Source organism: Aythya fuligula, chromosome Z (genome assembly GCF_009819795.1).
Source record: "Aythya fuligula isolate bAytFul2 chromosome Z, bAytFul2.pri, whole genome shotgun sequence".
Lineage (NCBI taxonomy): Eukaryota > Metazoa > Chordata > Aves > Anseriformes > Anatidae > Aythya > Aythya fuligula.
In genome coordinates this window covers 38,441,485-38,462,473 of record NC_045593.1, presented here as the reverse complement: position 1 = coordinate 38,462,473, position 20,989 = coordinate 38,441,485, and the positions used below count along the sequence as shown (strand labels likewise).

The window sequence follows — 20,989 nt, the reverse complement described above, 5'->3', positions numbered from 1 at the left end:
CCAGGGTTAGTCCTTGAGCCAGGGATTGCTTAGGAGCTCTGGAGCCACATACCCTGGGACCCATTGGGCTGCACCAGAGGGTGCTAATGGAGCTGGCAAATGCCCTTCTATGGCTACTCTCCATCAGCTCTGAAAGGCTCATGGAGATCAGCTGGAGAGATGCAAATGCCACACCTGTCTTCAAAACTGCAGTTCCAACCTGAGGAACTGCAGGCCGGCTGGCCTCCCTTCAGTCCTGGGTGAGATCGTGGAGCAATACCTCCTGGAGCCCATGTCTGGGCACATGAGCGAGAAGGCAGTGATCAGGAGCAGTCAGTAAGAGCTCACCAAGGATAAATCATGCCTGTCCCACCTGACTGCCCTCTGTGGGTTAAACCCTGGGGATGAGAGGAGAGACGGGGATGCCGTTTACACCACTCCAGCTGGGCACCAGGCACAGCTCCCCAGTACCTTGTGTCTGGGCTGGGATGCTGCAGTCTGTGGGGAGGATGCCCAAAAACAGGCAGGAGGGAGGGGAGGCACCAAGGCGGTGGTGCTGGAGGCCTTGCCCTGCATGGTGAGGCTGCGAAGTGGGGCCGGTTCAGCCAGGAAAAGGGGCAGCTGGAGGGGACGGAGGAGATATGGCCAGGCTCTGCCCAGCGGTGCCTGGCAGGAAGGCGGATGGCAGAGCATGGGATGAGGCTCGAGGCGCTCAGGATGGAGATGAGGAGAAGCCTTTTCCCCACCAGGATAGTCCAGCTGTGGAGCAAGTGCCCAAGCAGGTCGGGCCTCTGTGACCTGCGTATTCACATTCCAGATGGGTAAAGGCCTGAGCAGCCCAGCCTGAGCCCAAACTGAGCCTGCTCTGGGCTGGGGACCTCCTCAAGGCCCTACCAGCCTGCATTTTCCTATGATAGTATGAATATGTCGCAAGCATAGTTTCAAAGTGCCAGCAACAACTCTACTGTCTTTGTCCAAAAGGCTCACCAAGCTACTAGCAAAGAAGGGAGCAATGTTAGTAACACAAAAGCATACCCCTGGAAAATCACACTTAAAACAAAAAGGAGAAACCTGGAGGGTTATTACTGAAGTAACTGTAGTAACTACACTACAAAGTCCAGTGTCTTTGAAGGCAGCGCTTCAGAGACAGTGCCCAAAAATTCACAGAATCACAGAATGGTTTGGGATGGAAGGGAACTTAAAGATTATCCAGTTCCAATCCCCCCTACCATCAGCAGGGATGCCACCCACTAGACCAGGCTGTCCAAAGCCCCATCCAATCTGGCCTTGAACACTTCCAGGGGTGGGGCAACCACAACTTCTCTAGGAAACCTGTTGAATGCCTAACCAACCTCATTATGAAAAATTTCTACCTTATATCTAATCTAGTATCTACCCTCTTTCAGTTTAAAACCATTATCCCTTGTCCTATCATTACACTCCCTGATAAGGAGATTTCCCATCTTTCCTGTGGGCCCTCTTTACATACTAGAAGGCCTCTGTAAGGTCTCCCCAGAGCCTTCTCTTCTATAGATCAGACTACCCCAGCTCTCTCAGCCTCTCTTCAATAGTAGAGGTGCTCCAGCTCTCTGATCATCCCTGTGGCACTCCTCTGGACCTACTCCATCAGGACCCTGACTTTCTGTGGGTCCCAGAGCTGAGCACAGTATTCCAGGTGAAGCTTCATGAGAGGGGAGTAGAGGGGTAGAATCACCTCCTTGGACCTGCTGGCCATGTTTCTTTTGATGCAGCCTTAAATGCGCCTAAATGGTCAAATATAGAGACAATTTGTGACAGCACCTCAGATATGTAAGGATTCAGAATTATGGCACTATGCTTCTGAATATTCACATAGTGAGACTGGTCTAGGTGCTTTCTGGCATGTATTTGTTAGCACTGCACTGAAGAGGCATTTCAACACACCAGGAAAGAATGGACAAACAAGTGTGCTAGTGAGTTTATCAAATGTCATTAAAAACTACTTCATGGAGTTATTCTACTTAGTATTAGCAAATAGTTGTATAACTCAATCATAAACCTCAAACCTTGGAAGGTCTTTGCAAATAAGAAATCATTAAGAGATTTCAATTGCCTGTGATATTAGGTCAAATTGTAATAGGTATCAAGTACACTGACGTCAATTTTGGACTGAGTGGAAAATCACAGATCTCAAGAGGCCTAAACCTGATTTCACTGCTGACCTAATAAATACAATATAAACAGTTATAACACTAAGGTGAAAATGACTTACTCTTGTTAAGATAAATTCTTCTCAAGTAAAGCTTGGAGTGCATCATAAGATACACAAGTAGAAAAGAAGAGTTAAAATTTGGGGAAATGTACTTGCGTGACTGAATGGCTGACTGAAATGAACATCGGACACCCACACACATTCTGCATGTATAGGGAGAAGATCCACAGGAAAATGCTCAACAGATAGTAAAAGAAACAACTACAAGATGAAAAGTAAAAATCCAAAGGTATGCGATCTCTTTACAGAGAAAAGTGAAAGAAAAAAAAATAAACCCATCCCCTGGGGTGCATATTTCCATTTTCTCTTCCTCCTTCTCCTGCCATAATATTAGCATTCATGCAACTAAATAATGGTTCATTAGGTGGCTGATTTGGTGGAAAGCTTTTTTTTTTTTTTCCTCTAGATTAATTTCCATATTAATGAGCTTCCAAGACCAACTAACAATATGGTCACACTAAGAGCAAGGTGAGAGAGGTTGCACAGAACTACAGAACTGCTGTGGTCCTGATTTAGAGTGGTTTAAACCATGAAATTATAAATACTGCTTTACTTAGCCCACCTGGCCCCAAAGGAATAGCCATCTTAGAAGTGCAAGTCAACTTTAGCTTTCTTTCTACTTCTAGAACATTTGCAAAAAAATCTTTGGATCTTCTTTCTTCTGTTCTAAAGCAAAATATGCATACAGCTATTCTTTATAGACAGGTACCAGATAGAGGGAGTTGACCCTTTCTGAACTAGCACTGCACAGAATGTTTGCTTTACTTACAAATCCATTTGCAATCATGATTTAGAGCAGTATTTTATTTGCTTTTTGGGAAATGTGATTCTTGTTTCATACAAGACTTAGAAGCAAAACAAAATAGAATAGAATAGAATAGAACAGAACAGAACAGAACAGAACAGAACAGTTGGAAAGGACCTTCAGAGATCATGTTGTCCAACTGCAAAATGTGAAACATTTCATCAAAAAGCAATGTCAAGCTCATGCAGATGACAGAATCATTTTGCATCAGCTTACTAGTCCTTAGTTATTGGAAACATTGTTTTCTGGTGCTTCAGCTTTCAAAGGCCTTTAATGCAAAATAAATAACAAGAAAAAATTAAATGTTAATTAAAAAAACTTCTGGTTTATAACCATAAACAATACTAAAAACAGTTTGGGAATACTAGCTGAACTAAAAATATTGGATTGAAAACAACTAGTTAATATAAGGTACAAATATTAGCTGTCTGAAAAATCAACACACCAGCTAAAACCACCAAAATAATGTGATTTTTGTTACTTCCTGAAAGCAGGGGCTCAGAATGCCCAGTGCAGAGCAGATGAAATCCTATCATCAGGGATATTTCTTCTCCCTTTATGTTGTTTCTGCTCTTTCCCTCATTCTTACTGTTTTCCATTGCTTTCCTCTCTCTCTCCTTTGTATCATCCAGGATATAGCTGGAATTGTTTCCCATGTTAACATCACATTTCTGTCTTTCATTCATCAGGAAAAGATTAAGACAAACTCACACACTTAAGTTATTTGGATATTTTTATTTTTTTTTTTTACTGGGAGTAAGTTAAAGTTTACCCTACAATTATTTTATATAGGTTTGAGGTAAAATGTCTCCACCAGGTTCCCAGAAATTCTTTTCTGACATCGTAAGAGGAAGGATATTTTTGCTGTCACTGTTTCATAGACTAGGAATATCTATTGCTGGTTTTAGGTCATTAGAAAAATCATAGATACATATTTATGCATTCTTACCTGATTAAATTCTGGCACACCTGGCATCCTGATGGACATCTGTGATAAAGATGGTTAATTGATACATGAATGTATAAAAGAAAACATCTGTAATTATATTCATAAAATATCAACTCACATGTAATAAAATTCTTATTAGCAGAATTAAAGGTTGTGTTCTTCTGCATTCACCCTTGGAAGAACTACTGGGTAACTTCACTGATTTGTTTGAGATTTTACATCTCAGAATATACATTATATCTGCATTTCATAGATGAGTCTTCCTTCTCATCTACTCTACACAATCCATGTGTTCAGAACAATACTATCTAAATTACAAGTTTACACCCTCAAAATGTGTTTTCACTGAGTATACTTAGGCAACACCATCCACTAGATACAGAGTTTAGAATGCCAAATCATGAAATCATGTTTTTCTTCTCAGTTCCTAAAGAATAGGTTGAGGATTTCATCTTTTCTTTACTCTTTTCATGACCTATGCCAGCCTGAGCAGAAACCTGTAACTCAGAACTTTGATAAACAGCAGACATTATTTTGAGGAAGGGAAAAAACAGTAGAACAGGATTAAGAATTCCTGTGCAACAGTAGTGCAATATTAGAAGCATGACACTTTTTTCTCTTTCAGTTGGATGCCATACCACAGTTCTGGTTACTGGACTGAAAGCCAGATGCCTAGAAAGGAAAGGAAGGTCACTTCTAATTCAAACAGTATTGTAGAAACACAGAATAGTTTGGGATGGAGGGGACTTTAAAGATCACCTAGTTCCAACCCCATGGGCAGGGACTACACCAGGTTGCTCAAACCCCATGCAACACTCCCACAGATGAAGCAAAGAGCATCATTTAAAATGGACTGCTGAGATGTACTTAAAAATGGAGCAATCGCCACTGCAGCATTGCAAAACTGCAAAGAACTGCATCTAAACTTCACAAAACACCCATAAAAGCATATGCTAATTCTTTCTAAATGTTAACAGAAAGAAAATGAAATTAATTGTGTTACCTGTGAGCATCTTTTAAATTGGGAATGAAGTTTGCACATTCTCTTTTACTGAAGACTTCTTCAATCCAAGATTTGGGGGACTGAAAAGACATTGCAAATATAATTGTATTCCTTAGCTTCAGAACATATTGCCAAAAAATGCTTTACAAAGTCTACACTGCTATACACAATTCTGAATGATTCCTGTCACAGTGTCAGGTGGTAGCAAATTCTATGAGATTAACCTTCAGCTCTCAATAGTCCTAGTCCTTCACTCCCAAGTTTTACTAAGCTCCATGGAAAGATGAACTATAAAATTTATTCCCACCCCTCAGTAATAAACATGAGAATGATTTAGAATATCACACACATGTAACAGAGAAAGTGGCAAGGATAAATTAGGACTGTTTAAAGGACTGCACATTACTTCTGACTTGCAAGAAAACTATTAAGTGACAATTTTACTAAACCTGAAAATGTGCAAAAATGCAGCATTTTCTTTTTGCCTGAAAGTGATTGTTGACTCCTTCTTATTATTATCAGAGTTCAGAACTGATGCATCCTGGTTACATGTTTACTGAACAAGGCCTATAGTGAAATACAAAAGACAAGGACCAAAGACTGAACCTACTGCTTACAGTGGTATTAGGTGGGGTTTCTCCATAGGGACATTGCCTCAGTGAAGGCTGTTGCAGTTGAATGAATTGAACAGTCACTGTGGTATACAGATTTTTTTTCAAAGAATCTCACTGGGAGTGAAATGATCTTTCAAGGTCCCTTCCAATCCCTAATATTTTGTGATTCTGGAAACCTCTTTCTATTCTGGCCTATCAGAATCAAAATCCCTGAAAACAATGACTGATTTCTGGATGTCGAACTTCAAAATCTCCAGGACTGAAATAATACTAAAACAAAAATACTAAATAAATAAAAATAAAATAAAATAAAAATACAATAAAAAAATAAAAATAGAAAAAAAAATAAAAATAAATAAAGTAAATACTAAAACAAAATGAAGGTTTGTTTGTTTGTTTGTTTGTTGTTTGTTTTGTTTTGTTTTTGCAGCTAAATGGAACTGCCACCATAATAAAACATGCAACGGACAGATATTTTATCATTAAAAGTAAATACAATTATATTGATCATTATTGCCTTGTTTCTCATGTTCGTATTACTCTTTGTCTATGTGTTGTCTATCTTCTACTTACATGGTAAGCCCTCCAGGACAGGTCTGGTAACAGAATAAGGTCCTGTTTTATGATTAGGCTTACAAGGCAAACAGCAATCAAATTATAAATGTTGACTCCTTATTCACTTTTGATGCTTACAATTGATTATTCCTATGCAATATGTCTACCTTGCAAAAATATTTATGGTAAGTGCTTGTCTCCATACTTAAAAAGGGAGATACTCTCTTTTGTAAGAATTATTTGCTGACCTCCAACCATAAAAATGCTCCTAGCACTGCTCTTAATCAGCTGAATTACAGCCATTCTCATGAATTGAATTCTTTTCTAATTCATTGTATGAAGGAGACATTTTACAAACAATTCTTACAAAAGAGAGTATCTCTCTTTTATCTCCTGAATGGAACTATGATACCTAATAAAACTGGTCTGTTTGGGTATTTTTACTTTAGCTTCACATCCCTAAATGTCCCTGCATAATCTCACAGCTAATCACTTTGTTATAGAATACCAAGAGCTACCTGGGTGAAATATCAGCTTGTCGGCAGGTTCAGATCCAGCTCCCATCAGGACTAATGGGAGTCCTTTCTTTGATTTTAATGTAGTCTGAATCAGGACCCCGCTGATAAAGATGAAAGAGTTTATTAAAAAGCAGTTTGCTGGTATTGATGTGCATGTGTATTCTTCTGGGAGTAACTAATTGAATTGTGTCTGGTTGAGCTTAGAATGAAGAAGTAACAGCGTGGAAGATCCTCAGGGCTGGACAGAGCATGGGCATGCAGGAAAATTAATTATCCTAGAAAGAGGCCTACTGAAGACAAGGCACAAAAATTAAATCTGAGGAAAAACTGAGAAGCAGCGAAGCAAATTTCATTGTTTGAGGGCAGATACACACTGCTCTAAAAACCTTTCAACAGTAGTCTTGTTAGTAATTAGAATTGTTTCACGCTTCCCAAGCCACTTTATTCTAGTTGTTTGAGCTATCAAGCAAAACAGTGAAATGTTTCTAATGTTACAATACTCTGGGACTCTGATTTTTCTGAGGTCTATTACTATTTCAAGTAATGCTTTTCAATCAAAAGTAGGGAACAAAAAATCTTTCTGTTCTATGGGACACTTTGGGTAAGAATGAACTTGACTAAAGTTTTCATTAATGTGAGTGGGTGTAATGGACAAGCCTCACAGCACTTGCTGGGGCAATGTGCTCAGCCTTGTGAGAGAACAAAAACAATCACACTGCTTGCTGTCACTTTGATTAGTAATGACACGGGTAGTTGAAATACTTTTGAACAAGCTGCTGGCATCACACAACTTCATCACACAACCTCCCTCCAGCTATTTTATCTCCAGTATGACATATTTTGAAGATCAAGTGTTATCTGGGTATCTTTCCAGGTGTGAAGGACAGCACTGGAGAATACAGACCAGTGTAAAAGGAGGGCATTGCACTAACATATGCACCAACAGCAAAACATGCTGCTAAATGAGTAAGGCACTGGCGCTCAGGTAATCGGCACATGAAAACATTTGAAAAAGTGTGTCTTAAGTTTTTATCTCCAAAATTCACTGTTACAATGATACAAGTTACAACATAAATCAGTAATTTTAAAGTGGGTAGAGGTCATCTGGTATACTACAACTTTTTAGTGTGGTTATTTCAAAACAAAATATAATTTATAGTCTGCAAGGATGGCAATACACTATGTTAAACTGAAATTACAGTATCTAATAGAGGAGATGTATAGGCTTCTTTACCATTAGCTTTCTGAACATCTAAGCCATCTCCTAAAGTAACACACATTTCTTTAAACATTTATTTTTTTTAGATTGTGTCTTGCTTAGAGGATTAAGACAAAAGTAACAATGCTTAAAATTCTGGATGCTTGGTGCAATGTTTTACAATTTGATCAAACCACCTGTTTTCATAGGTAACTGAGGCAGTAAGGGCAGGGACCAACACATCCCGCAGCTGATCAGGCTACTTGAATCCCAGTGGGTCAGGCTTAAGGTCTAGCAAAGCTAATGGAAAAACGCTATTGATTCCAGTGAGCTTTAGATCACTTGCCATGGATCTAATCTTGCTCTTATAGAGATCATTGACAAAATTCTCATTTACTTCAAATGAACAAGGTCACAGTGAATTTAATTTGACCTTTGAATCCTAATACACCAAAGCTGTATCTCACTCAAGTAGCTCAGAAATCCTTCTAGCATAACACTCATCTCAGATAACTCCACTTCAGGATTCTCAGCCTGAAAGAGCTTCTCAGTAAATAGGGCTGGAAACAACGTTTCAAACAAAAGTTGATAGAATAGTGGTAAATTTCACCCCACTCCGCAAAGAAATAGATTATTATTCCATACTGGTATTTCAACATTAATTTTTCTTTGTTTACACAAAGAGTTTGAAAAAGTGTTGACTATGCTGTGCTATCTCACCTCCTTGCTTCCTGTACTTTTTGTATTTAAAAAAAGCAATACTTGGACTGAATATCATATTTGCATATAATCCTGATGAAGCCTGCCTAAACATCTGTAACTTTAACATTCGTTTTCATATGTAATGATAAATAAGTAAATATAGCAAAAAACAGTTTGCAAACTCTTCATCATTTTTGTCTTTAATGAACTTCCTGAACAGATGGTTTTATTTAAAAGTACATGTATAACAAATTAAAATTGCAATCAATCATAGGAAAAAATAAAATAGAAATTTGTCTGTAAAAGTCTCTTTCATCTTGTGAAGCATAAGTTTCAAAACTGAAACACTATGATATACAAAACATTCATTGTTACTTTTATATAAAATGAAGGTGAAATCTTCCATCCTATGTATAATTTATACCATAACAATAACATCCATTTCTTAATCTAAGGCTTTAATAAGGTTTCTAAACTAATACTATAATTGGGAAAAGGGTTTTAAAACTTCATGTTCTTCACAGTCATTCATGACATCAGCATTGGGCAAGTAAGAAAGGAAATAGGAGACTTCTCAACTGCTGTTTGTCAGATTTTGGTTCCTAGCTTTCTGAAAGACCTCTGTATATATATATATGTGAATATATACAGACCTCTGTCTACATAAATAAATTTAAAAAAAAAAGGTATACTTCTTTCGTAAAACTGTGACAAACATTTCCAAATTGTCATCATTTAATTAAACAACAAATCAAATTTTTTTTTTCTTCACTACAATGATATATATATGCACATCAGCAAGTATCAACATGTATCCTTTCTACCACCAAATCCTAAAGGAGACAAAAATACACCTGTATGTTATTTCTGACTGACAAATATATTTTCTGATATACTGAAAACCAAAAGACAAGCTTATACTGCAATTTTCCTTCCAGAAAGTCCCAAGGCCTTTATGTGGGAGTTCTGCCTTCTCATTTCTTGCCAGTCAGAGGATTAGGATTGCTGCTTAGTATTCCCTGCCTCAGAAGAGGCTTTGCAGATTTCTAGCCTGATTTAGTCAATGGGTAGGAAGAGTTTGGCACTGAAATTTAAGGCACATGAGTAGTTTTTAGAAAACTGCTTTTAATCACTTCTCCAATATATTTAATGTCTGAGATTCTTACATAATGCGGTATTAAAGGGATGCAGTCAGGTCAAATTTGGTTAAACAGAAGGAACATTTAAGAAATTAAGGTTTCCAGTAGTAAAGAAATAGATCAAGAGTGTAAAATTCAGAGAAACACCCGCACCACTTTCAACCCCTTCTTGACAGGGAGCGAGAGCAGACAAAGCCTAAAAGCCCAGACTACTGAAAAGGCAAGCAGCCCTCCAAAGCCCAGCAGCACCACCTGCAAGGTGCCACCAGAGCCAGGGCTGCAGCGTGGTGGGCTCAGCAACTCCTCATGTACGCAGGTTCACGCATGGCACCAACAGTCCCTGGCCCGACAGCATCACTGAGCAGGGGTGCAGGCAGCCCTGCTCTCTTCTCTCAGATGAATACTGCAGTTCCTCTTCCTGCTGTCTTCTGCCCACGTCCACCTGGACACCTCCTAAAGGGCTTGCCAGAATCAGAGCTTTTAGATGCACTGCACCAATTAAAAACCAATAAGCAGTGGCTAATGTGCATTTGTCCTGCTCTGGATTTAGCTTTTCCAACCAAGATCAGCAAGAAACATTCAGCCCCTTCAAGACCAGACAATAAGCACTGTTTTCTGGTTGAGTACCAAACTCAGGGAAACCAGGTTACACTGCAAAAACTAAACAACAAATATTTTAGTACCATTAGTTGTACTAACTTCCCCTTTGGGTGAAAGGCACAGATATACACATTTTCTGCATAAACAGCATGCTGTTCCCGACAGTGTCAAATTCCCTACAAAAGGAAATTAAAAGACACTTGTCTTTGTGTCAGAATAATTTCATCCATTATTGAAATAAATTCTTCCACAAACAGCTACAACTGTCTTTACTGTAGATGTAGACAGGGGAAGATAATGATAAATTAAATAATGACTAGACATTTTAAATAATAGGCTAGTTCATTTAGGCAAAAATCCATTTCTGTTGGAGACTAGACAAAACAATCAAGTCACTTCCTAAACTGCAGCAAATTAATGCTGACAACAGAGAAAGCAATGATCTCTGATTCATATCTTAGCCAAAACACTACTTCAAGAGCTGAAAAGTACCACCAAACACCATATACCTCTGCTCTGCACAGAATCCACTAAACACAAAAATTTTTCTAACTCTTAGAATCACAGAGTCATTAAGGTTGGAAACGACCTCCAAGATCATCTGGCCCAAGCATCCCCCTACACTATAACCCACAAAACCATAAGCGCCATGTCCAACCTTTCCTTAACACCCCCAGGGATGGTGACTCCACCAGCTCCCTGGGCAACCCATTCCAATGTCTGACTGCTCTTTCTGAGAAGGAAATGTCTCCTCATTTCCAACCTGAACCTCCCCTGGCACAACTTGAGGCCATTCCCTCTTGTCCCTCATGTCTCAAGGATTTGCGTATCCCTAAAGATCCTAACTGTTAGAGCCAGTATTTTTGCGAAGTTTAGCAGATCGGGCAGAATTTCAGCAAAATGGGATATAGCTACCCACCACATAATTCTGTTTCCAATTTAGAAATGTTTTGTAACCCTTAAAATGGAGAGTTGAAAGCAAACACTTATTTAATTGCAACAGATAAACCTGGGACTAATAGTTTTGCCCCAGGACTCCAGTATACCTACACAATACCTGTAAAGAACTTTTACTACTCATGTCAAAATTAGAAAAACCCAAAAGACCTAAAATTGATTTTCAGTGCCTGCGAAGAAGGAAGATACCATTCTCAGGTGGAAGTTGTGAGAAATCAGCATAAGGCAGCATGTGACCAACACTTATTCAAACACAAAGTGAGAGAGGGAAAGAAGAATTTCCCCTTAGCATAGCCACTACAAGAATCTAGCCTCAGTGTTCAGCAGGGTATCCTAAAATATCTTAAACTCTTTTAAAAATTAACTAGACATGGAGCAAGTCACTTGCAAGTACACTAGGTACCTGAAATGTAGCCAGAGTTCTTGTAAGCCAACACTCGAGCCTATTTCACAAGAGCTCAGCCTGTCAGCAAATTTATCTTTTTAACCCTTTGCTCTGGGATCTTTTCCTGGGCTATAAAAGCTAAGGTGGACTTTCAGGTATCATCATTGTATGCCTCAACAATTTCTACATTAAATATAGGACTTCAGCAATATTTCTGCACCCCATGGTGATTACTAAATTGCTGCCAGTGTGAAAGAGAGTTCCAACTTCAACATGCTGCCTTGCATAAGCTTTTCAGGGAAGGAACTTTCTTCTTCAATTTTCATTGCATGCATGCTTATGGTATGAAGTAATATAGCAACTGATCATAACAAAGAACGCCACTTTGGATTCACATAAGGCAGAAGTGTATTGTAAAATGACAGGGTTATGTGCAATAAAACACAACTGCAGTGTGAGGTTTCCAACAAACTCCCAGGTATTCTAAGGTTTCACTGTGTTCAGGCTACACTGCAGACCGGCATGTAACACAGAAGTGCTGTGGTTCTCCATACCTCTACCACTGCAGTGCACTAGCCCATCTGTTACTAACTGGTATTTTTCACTTTTCACATTTTTCTTACCCACTCTGTTGACTGAGTGTTCAGGACTGTAAATCTGTGGAATACTGCATTATAAGTAATTTAATTTGCAAGAAAACTTTCATCACTGCACTTCAAAAAGATTCACAGAAGTCCTGTGCAAAAAAATAAAATAACTCAAATGCTTTCACTGCTCAATAGTTCACCTTGCCCAGTTATAGAGGACAGCTACCAGTTAATCCCAAACCACTTGTGTAAGAAGAATCTAGATTCCATAACACAGATTTTTTTTTTTCACTTTTTAAGAATAAAGTATCATTTCAGGCCACAGCAGAATCTCTGTGATTATTTCCTAGTAATTCATTCAACTATATTTTCTGTTAGCATATTCTCAAATCTCTGTAAATATCCACACACGCAAAAAAAAGAGGAGTCACCAGTGCTAGCAGGGTAAATCACAAAGACCCAAGTTTAGAGAGGGACAACAGAACTTGTTAAAAATCTTCAGTTATAGTGAAGAGAAATTTTACATGATTCTCCTTAGCACAAATGGAGCCTGTCAGCTTCTTAGAAACAAGTAAATTCAGTCCGAAATGCATACTATGGCATGTACTTTTACATTTAATCAACTGCACATAAAAGCAAAGAATGCATGGCTAAGTGCTTTTCTGGATCTGGGCCTTACACTGAAGGCTCATAAAAATGTTTCCAAATTTTCATCCCAAACTTAGCCAACAAAAGAAAACCCCTTTGATTGTAATTGGCTTTCCAACACATTGTTTCTAATCTCAGAGTGGACCACACAGGACAACCAGAAGGACATTCTGATTGCAAATAGCGGTGGGGTCATGACAACAGAACACAGGAAATACTGAACAGAAAATGATCTCCTTGTTGCTGTCAAAGTCCCAGCTTGATTCCAGGAACACGGAACTATCAAGGTGATGGAAAGCTGAGCTCACAGAATGAAATTAGCCTGTGCCTAATTAATTACCTCTTACTATTTAAGTTTATTAATGAATCAGTTAAGCCTTTCTGCTGTCACAGAAGATGTAATGTTCCCTGCTGGGTGCAGAGGCTCTGGGGGATGCACAGTTTGCAGCTGGAGGCTCCAAGTAGACTCTCCTGTCCCATCCCACCCCACAGCCCACTGGCACCAGACTACAGGAAGGCCACAGAGGCAGGCACTCCCCGTAATGTTTCTGCCAACAGCCCAGACACTTGCAAACAAGCTAAACACAGGAATTCTCAAATTACAATTAATCTTCCTCAGTGCTATCCTTGAAGCAGGCTCCAAACGCGTTGCTAAAAATCTTGTACTGGCATTACATATCTGCAAATTACTTATAAACAGGTTCGTGGGCATGTTCCCCAAATGGGAATGACAAAAGCCTCTGTGACATGAAACTTAATTTGGCCCTCTGCCTAAAATAGGCCAATCTAAAACCCACTTCTCTGGAAGCATGGTAATTTTTGAGAAAGTTTGGATCCAGCTATGCTTCATAACTCTGACCCATACAGACAACAAAAATATCTGTGTTTGAAGCTGGTGGCAGCTACCTTGCCAAACACTGACACCTGTCTCACACTGCTAACATTAGAACACAGAATACTGTACATTGCCCTCTTACAAAGCCAGTTCAATGAGCAGCCTAAAACATGGATTATTTAGCAAACTAGTCATATACTAAGATATATAAAAATATCTTCTAATTATTTTAATGGATGGAAAACGTTCTGAAATTGCAGAGTGAATTATGAAAGTTAAAAAACTTTGACAGACTGGAGAAGGAACCAGTAACAGAGTATTTGCAAATTTAAATGTAAGAATGATCTTACTTTACCAGGTCTCTTTCAGAGACAAAAGTTGCAAGGTTCCCAACATGAACAGCTCTGCCTGTCTCACTGGCAACATTTCTGAAGCCAGTAGTATTGGTATGACATTTTGGGACCACCAGAAGGCAGTACTTTTTCTTTGTTAACACTTGATGTTTGCAAAAGCAATTGGCTGTATTTGAAACTGGGTCTCACCTGCTGGGATCACCCAGGTCAGCCACCCACTGTGCTTACCTGTGCATGCCTCCTTCAAAGATCCAAAATTATACAGCACAAAGCTCTTTGCAGTTAAAACCATCTACAGCTTTGCTTGCAGTAGATTATATCTCTTGTGGCTCACGTTACTGTTATTTGTTGAATTATAAAATCTATTCTACATACTTAAAACACTGAACACAGCTTTAGAGTAAATATGAGTCATTGATCTCTTGCCAAAGATTTCCTCTTGATAGCCATCAAACTTAACTTGTGTTTTGTGAATATTTTTAGTTTTTCCAGGAAAGATCACAGCATGTTCTATGTTCAAGTAAAAATGCTCCTTTGTTCTAAAAACACTCATGTTTATCCAGAAATTTAGTCTCTGTGCTTTAAAGTCATATTGAAAATAATTTTATGCCTTCCTTTTAACAGAAGACTACCCCTGTCTCATTCCTCTTGTCTTTTGGATCATTAGTACAGGTTCTCCTTCACCAAGAAAAGGCAAAGAAGAAAAGGAAATTAGATCTGACACCTGCTGATAAATTTCTGAGCTTGCTTTCATTTATTTGTATTTTCACAGCTGAAGAGCTAACATTAGCTAGGGGAGTGACTCTCTGAAGACAGGATATATCTAAACTACCTGAAGTTACCTTTGAAAGGAAAGCAAATAAAGTTTGCAGCATTCAGCTGAGAGAAGCATGAGAAACCCTGAGAAGTGGCAGTTTGATAGCAATCTGTGTTAAACTGCAGTACTAGAAAGTTTACGGGATGTGAATGACCTAGACAAGTGTCCCCTGGAGCCTCTTGGCCGTTTGCTGTCACTCCTGACAGCCTTGTTCCTTTAGCTCCACTGCTTGTCTCACAGCCTAATAAAATCTTTATGGGGTGGATTTGCACACAGCAGACCTCACATGTGCTGTGAGACAGGCAGGATTTTCACAGGACCGAAATCCCATTTTCCAAAGTGATAGGGAAGGCAGTTCTGATGAGCTCTGCGGAGGCTGAAGTCCCACATCTGCATCTCCAAGGTAGACATCGCTTGCTGCTCTCCTCAGCACTGCCCACTCTAGCACCTCTCATAAAAATAATAAAAAATAAAAAGTTTTCTTTGTGGTGTCTTGCTTTTAAATATGAATCACTCCATTGTAAATATGAATAACTCCATGGAGGAAGCTAGCGGTGGCCTAGGAGTAGCTGCACATGACAGGCTATGGGGACAGGAATGTCTTCCTGCCCCTTTGCAACAAAGGCCACTTGAGCACACCCTCAGGCCCTTCACCAGGTCTGTCAAAACCTACCCTTCGGCCTCCTGTGCCAAGATACACTCTGCGACACCCACATTATCAGCTGTTCCTCACACTGCAGGCTGCATGAGCAGCCAAAGGGCTTTTGCTTACCTGGGCCTGGAGGGCAAGGAGCAGCTGCGGCTGCCACTTACAGCCCAGCAATGGCCCAAGCCGTCACCAAAGCTCCTTGTCCCCACCGCACCAGGCTGGGTTCCCCTGTGTCCCAGATGGTCTCTGCTCCCTCCCACCCTGCTCACCAAGCTGTGGGGCTCCCTCTGTGTGGGGTCGGCTCCGTGAGCTGTGCCAGCAGGAGGGGTGGCGGCGGGGACAGCACCGGCACACAGACGGCGCGCGGTATGTCTCATAAGCACCAGGGACCTACTGGTCTAAGTTCCTCTGCCCCTCTTTGGGTGTCAAGCCATGCCAGTAAAGTGTAAACAGATATAGTTGTTTATAGCAGCAGGGCTGGGATCAAAACAGCGACTGTCCTGCTCTGGCTGGGCTGGTAGGAGATTTACACCCACAGCCCAACCTGAGCAGCCTGCACTCATCCAAGCGGTGCTAAAGTCACAGCAGGTGAGAAACCTTTACAGCAACAACTGAGTCTCCCATCACCTTTGCACTAGTAAACTCTAGCACTACACGGCAGCTAGGAAACGATGTTTTTAATGGAAATGTGTTGTTTTTGGCGCTGTGGAGCTGGCAACACAGCACAGCCACAGCCGTTCACACATTTCCAGACCATTGCACCTGGGACCATCAAGGGCAAGGTGATGAGTGCCAGCTGAGTGTGCATTCAGCAACAATGCAGAAGTGTGCTAAACTCCACCCTCATCACTGAGACTTGCTAATTAGGAAAAAAAGGAAGCACCCATTCTGGTAGCAACCCAAGGCCATTTGATTTGGAAACAGTGGTGTCAAGATGTTACGACAGCAGTGCATTTAAAAAAAAAAAAACACTTTTTTTTTTTTTTTTTTAATGAATTGCATCTATCTGTGTGCCTATCTTCTGTCTCCAGTCAAGAACAGCAAGTAATCCCAGAAACTATTTTTGGTTGCCTCCTTCTGTGCCCGCATGACAGACAGAGGGAATTGGACAACCCAGAAAACCATGTACCAGAATCAGCACTATGGGAGAGGAGCAAAGACAATGACATCAATACGGAAATGATGAGGACAAAGGCTTAATCCTGCCTTTCGTGAGGCCCAAATACTTCACTTAGAGCTATGACCCTTTCAAGGGGTCTCTTTTCTTTCAGGACTAGCTCTCAATATGGTATGACCTGCTCTCAATAACTGAGTTAAAATGGTAGAGATAAGAATATACAAAAAAAGAGCTCGTAATTCACAGCATACAGGGCAGATCACAGGGTTTATCTAGTCTGCATGTTACACAGAAATATCTTTAAGTGTTACAAGAATCACGGAAGCTTCACACAACAGTTGATAAAGCAGGTCCTCCTGAAAAACAGCAGAGAAAATGAAGTCTTTATCAACGCCCCTTCAGCTTTCCATTGTGCTGTGAACTGCCTGAAGTCTCAAACTCATTAAGGCAATTCTCCAAAAATTGGATTACCCAGCTAGAACCTACCACCTCCCTGGAGAGCAACCAAAAGCCTATGGGGGTCACTTGGGGGGGACCTACTTTTTCAACAGACAAGGTGCTGAGTGAAAAATGAATTTATGGTTAACCAAGCCATGAAAGGCAGGATGAGAGGACTCATTTAGGACAAAATGTTGGGTTCTGCTCTGAGCACTCCATTCCTGGTTTTTCACGTGACACTCCAAAAGACCCTGTCAGTAAGACTAGCCCTTCATGATATTAGCTTAAGCGTAAGTCAGGCACACAACTGCTCTGTCAAGAACAAGAACAAGACAGATTTTAGGTGCCAGTATCCATATTTAAACTTAGCTAAAAGAGCTTAGCTTATCTAGGTCCTGCTATAGTTTCAGTCTTTTCTTCTTCACATCATATACTCATCTGACACAATTCACCTCCAGAAGAGGTGGATTAATAAGTTTCTTGGAAACAGTTGTCTGACATAAAATACTCGTGATTTATATTTAACTATTTATACTAATGTAAGAAAATAGAAGTAACACGTGTATTAAGAAGATTTATCATGAATTTGCCTCTTTTTGTGTTGTCACAGAGCTGACTAAACACAACCAAAAAAAAACACCTTTCTCCTTCTCTTCAAGTTGGTCTCAATTCAAGTTTCAAAACTGTGCAGCCATAAACATAAACAGTGAGGCTCCTATTGCAAATTTATTTGGGAACATGTGGAGCTGAGAATACCAATGGAGTTGAAGTACTTCATAACTGATTATCCTTATACTTATCCCAGTACTTCTATTTCATAACTGATTATCCCTGGACTCAAGTGTAGAAATAACCGTGTGTCAGTTTCTTCATGCATCCCCCCCAAAATATGTATAAAATAAAAGAGTAGATTATCTCTCATTATTTAGCTTACTCTTTCCACTGCCTGTCAGGTGCTCCTGGTTCCTCATTTCTAGAATTAGAAAGATGCTGGAACAGTATTGCACATAGTACCTTTTCTCCCTCTGCTTAAGATTTTCTTCCTGGGAAGTTTTCATTCCACTAAGGCAGATGTAACCAGGCTAGATCCACACTGATAGATGCTGCAGATGGAGTAGAGCAGTACTTTGCAGTCTTCACCATCCTTTTTGCAACACCATCCATGTTCAGAGTGATGTTAATAGTGGTGAAGGGATCAGCCTTCTCTTCCTACAGCTGCAACCTTCCCCTAACAAGCTACCCTGCACCAAAACCCAGCTTCAAAAACAATACCATAAATCAAGGATGATTTTGGTCCCATGACCTTGAAAATTTGTTTTCTGTTATTCCAGGCACCTGCCACAGTGGTTACACATGTGCAAACAAGAATTCCTTGGGATGACAGAGGAGTGACGTGTTGCAGCTGCCCAGTTCATCAGGTTCTCCACAAAGTGGCCACCCAAAGCTTGACTGGCTCCACTGGGACCTATGCTCCACATACCTCTGAAAACAGGAAATTAGGTGCATAAATCACTTACATGTTTTTGAAAATGTTAGCTGTGACCCACCTATGGACACTGCACAATTATGTGCATGCACGAACAGACAGACGCTTATGGAGACCTTTTTTTCCCCATGAGCTACAGAAATTTTAAACTCATCTACCTTCTGCTTTTCTAAAACTACTTTGTGACGTTTTAGATTCCACTTCAGTGTACACAAATGGAAAGGGTAGAAGAAGATAACAATTAACTTCCTCAACATCTCCTTGTCCCTACAACATTAAAAAAAAAAAAAAAAAGTGAAGGTGAAGGTGGAGTCAGAGAGATATGTCTTCCTCCAGCGTGTTTCTGCATGATTCTTGTTTTCTTTCTGATACAGGTTACTTCTAGACAGCATATTCCAGCACGTTCACTACAGGGCAAATTCTGTGCCTCTGACCTTTCAACAGCTGAGAAAGTTTCATCCTTTGTCCCTTATCAAGCCAAAAGATGATTAAGGAAACTTAAGTTCAAACATACTCCAACTTATTTGCTGCTTATCATGTTTTTTAATAACACTATATAAGCATGTCATTACGTTACATAAGGTTGTTATACTATAAACTTACTGAGGAAAAGCCTGTAAACTGACTTCAAAACTTCAGCGCATATTCTTTCATAAACAAAAAAAAGGATGCTTCCTTAAGCCCATTTTAGTCTCATACAAATATGAGCATATTCCTGTAGGTAACACTGGAATTCCCCTGGGTTTGGCTACCTGTGGAGTCCAATGTGCAGTCCATCTCTGAAAATGGCCACTCTTTTTAGGTATCAAAAAAGGAGTTTGTGATTTACCTTCAGGAGTTTACAACTTAAAACCCAACTTCACCTGTTTCTTGGTGTGCTGGCAGATACTGCATATTTTGAAAATTATATTTGTAAATTGGGATATTTGCAAAGAAAAGTCTACTGTAGACATACTTCTTGTATCATCAGGTATATTAGAAAAGGATGCTCAAGATACCTGGGGGAAGGGAAGGGAAGGGAAGGGAAGGGAAGGGAAGGGAAGGGAAGGGAAGGGAAGGGAAGGGAAGGGAAGGGAAGGGAAGGGAAGGGAAGGGAAGGGAAGGGAAGGGAAGGGAAGGGAAGGGAAGGGAAGGGAAGGGAAGGGAAGGGAAGGGAAGGGAAGGGAAGGGAAGGGAAGGGAAGGGAAGGGAAGGGAAGGGAAGGGAAGGGAAGGGAAGGGAAGGGAAGGGAAGGGAAGGGAAGGGAAGGGAAGGGAAGGGAAGGGAAGGGAAGGGAAGGGAAGGGAAGGGAAGGGAAGGGAAGGGAAGGGAAGGGAAGGGAAGGGAAGGGAAGGGAAGGGAAGGGAAGGGAAGGGAAGATGCTCTCGGTCGGCGCAGGCACCGCGGCGCCCCGCCGGCTGCCAGCCCCACCGCCGGCTCGGCAGGGGGCAGCGCTGCCTCTCCGCCCGCCCACCCTCCCCAGCCTCACCTCAGGCTGCGCGGGGGCCGCGGGTTCGCGGCTGCCCTCGGCCGACCCGCGGCGGCGCGGGGGGCGCGGAGCCTCCCGTGCGCGGAGGTCCTCGGCGCAGCACTCGTGGGCCGCGTGCCGCCAGCTGCCCCCCCGCCAGACGGGGCCCAGCTGCGAGAAGAGCAGGTCCCGCCACGTCGCCATGCCCGTGCGGCGCCGCCGATCCTTGTCCCGCGGCGGCCGAGCGGGCGGGCGGCGCCTCGGCGGGGCGCGGCGGCTCCCGGGGCGCCGGCCTTCACCCCCGGCGTCCCTCCCGCGCCTCACGGGCACCGGCACCGGCACCGCGGGGCAATGCCGCTCCCCACCCGGCGGGCGCTGAACCGAGTGTCCCAAGCGCGGCGTACACACGGCAACGAAAACCCGAAGCATCAACCTCAGCACCCCATCAGGAGTTATCACTGTCCCCTGCAGGGCTTTAAACCTCCCAAGAACATGGGCATTGGGCCAACACAAGCACCTGCAGCAGTTCGGATCACAGAATGGTTCGGGTTGGAAGGGACCGACCTTACAGACCATCTACTTCCAACCCCCCTGCCATGTGCAGGGACACCTCCCACCAGACCAGGTTGCCCAAAGCCCCATCCAGCCTGGCCTTGAACACCTCCAGGGATGGGGCAGCCACAGCTGCTCTGGGCAGCCTGTGCCAGGGCCTCACCACCCTCAGAGCAAAAAAGTCCTTCCAAATGTTCAATCTAAATCTCCCCTCTTTTATATTAAAACAATTACCCCTTGTGCTGTCACTACCGACCCTGATAAAAATAAAATAAAATAAAATAAAATAAAATAAAATAAAATAAAATAAAATAAAATAAAATAAAATAAAATAAAATAAAATAAAATAAAATAAAATAAAATAAAATAAAATAAAAAATAATCTTATTTATAAGCCTACTTTAC

General features: G+C 41.2%; 1 protein-coding gene across 1 annotated transcript in view; it reads right to left on the bottom strand.

Annotated features, from left to right (window-relative positions):
* The window catches only part of TRPM6 (transient receptor potential cation channel subfamily M member 6), an 84,039-nt gene extending 63,803 nt beyond the window's left edge, over positions 1–20,236 (bottom strand). The window contains exons 1-3 of the mRNA XM_032205646.1: positions 20,054–20,236; positions 4,988–5,067; positions 3,985–4,023 (exon numbers count right to left, since the gene is read on the bottom strand). Of these exons, the coding sequence (XP_032061537.1) occupies positions 3,985–4,023; positions 4,988–5,067; positions 20,054–20,236 (302 nt within the window). The remainder of the gene's footprint in view (positions 1–3,984; positions 4,024–4,987; positions 5,068–20,053) is intronic.
* Between the last annotated feature and the right edge of the window lie 753 nt (positions 20,237–20,989).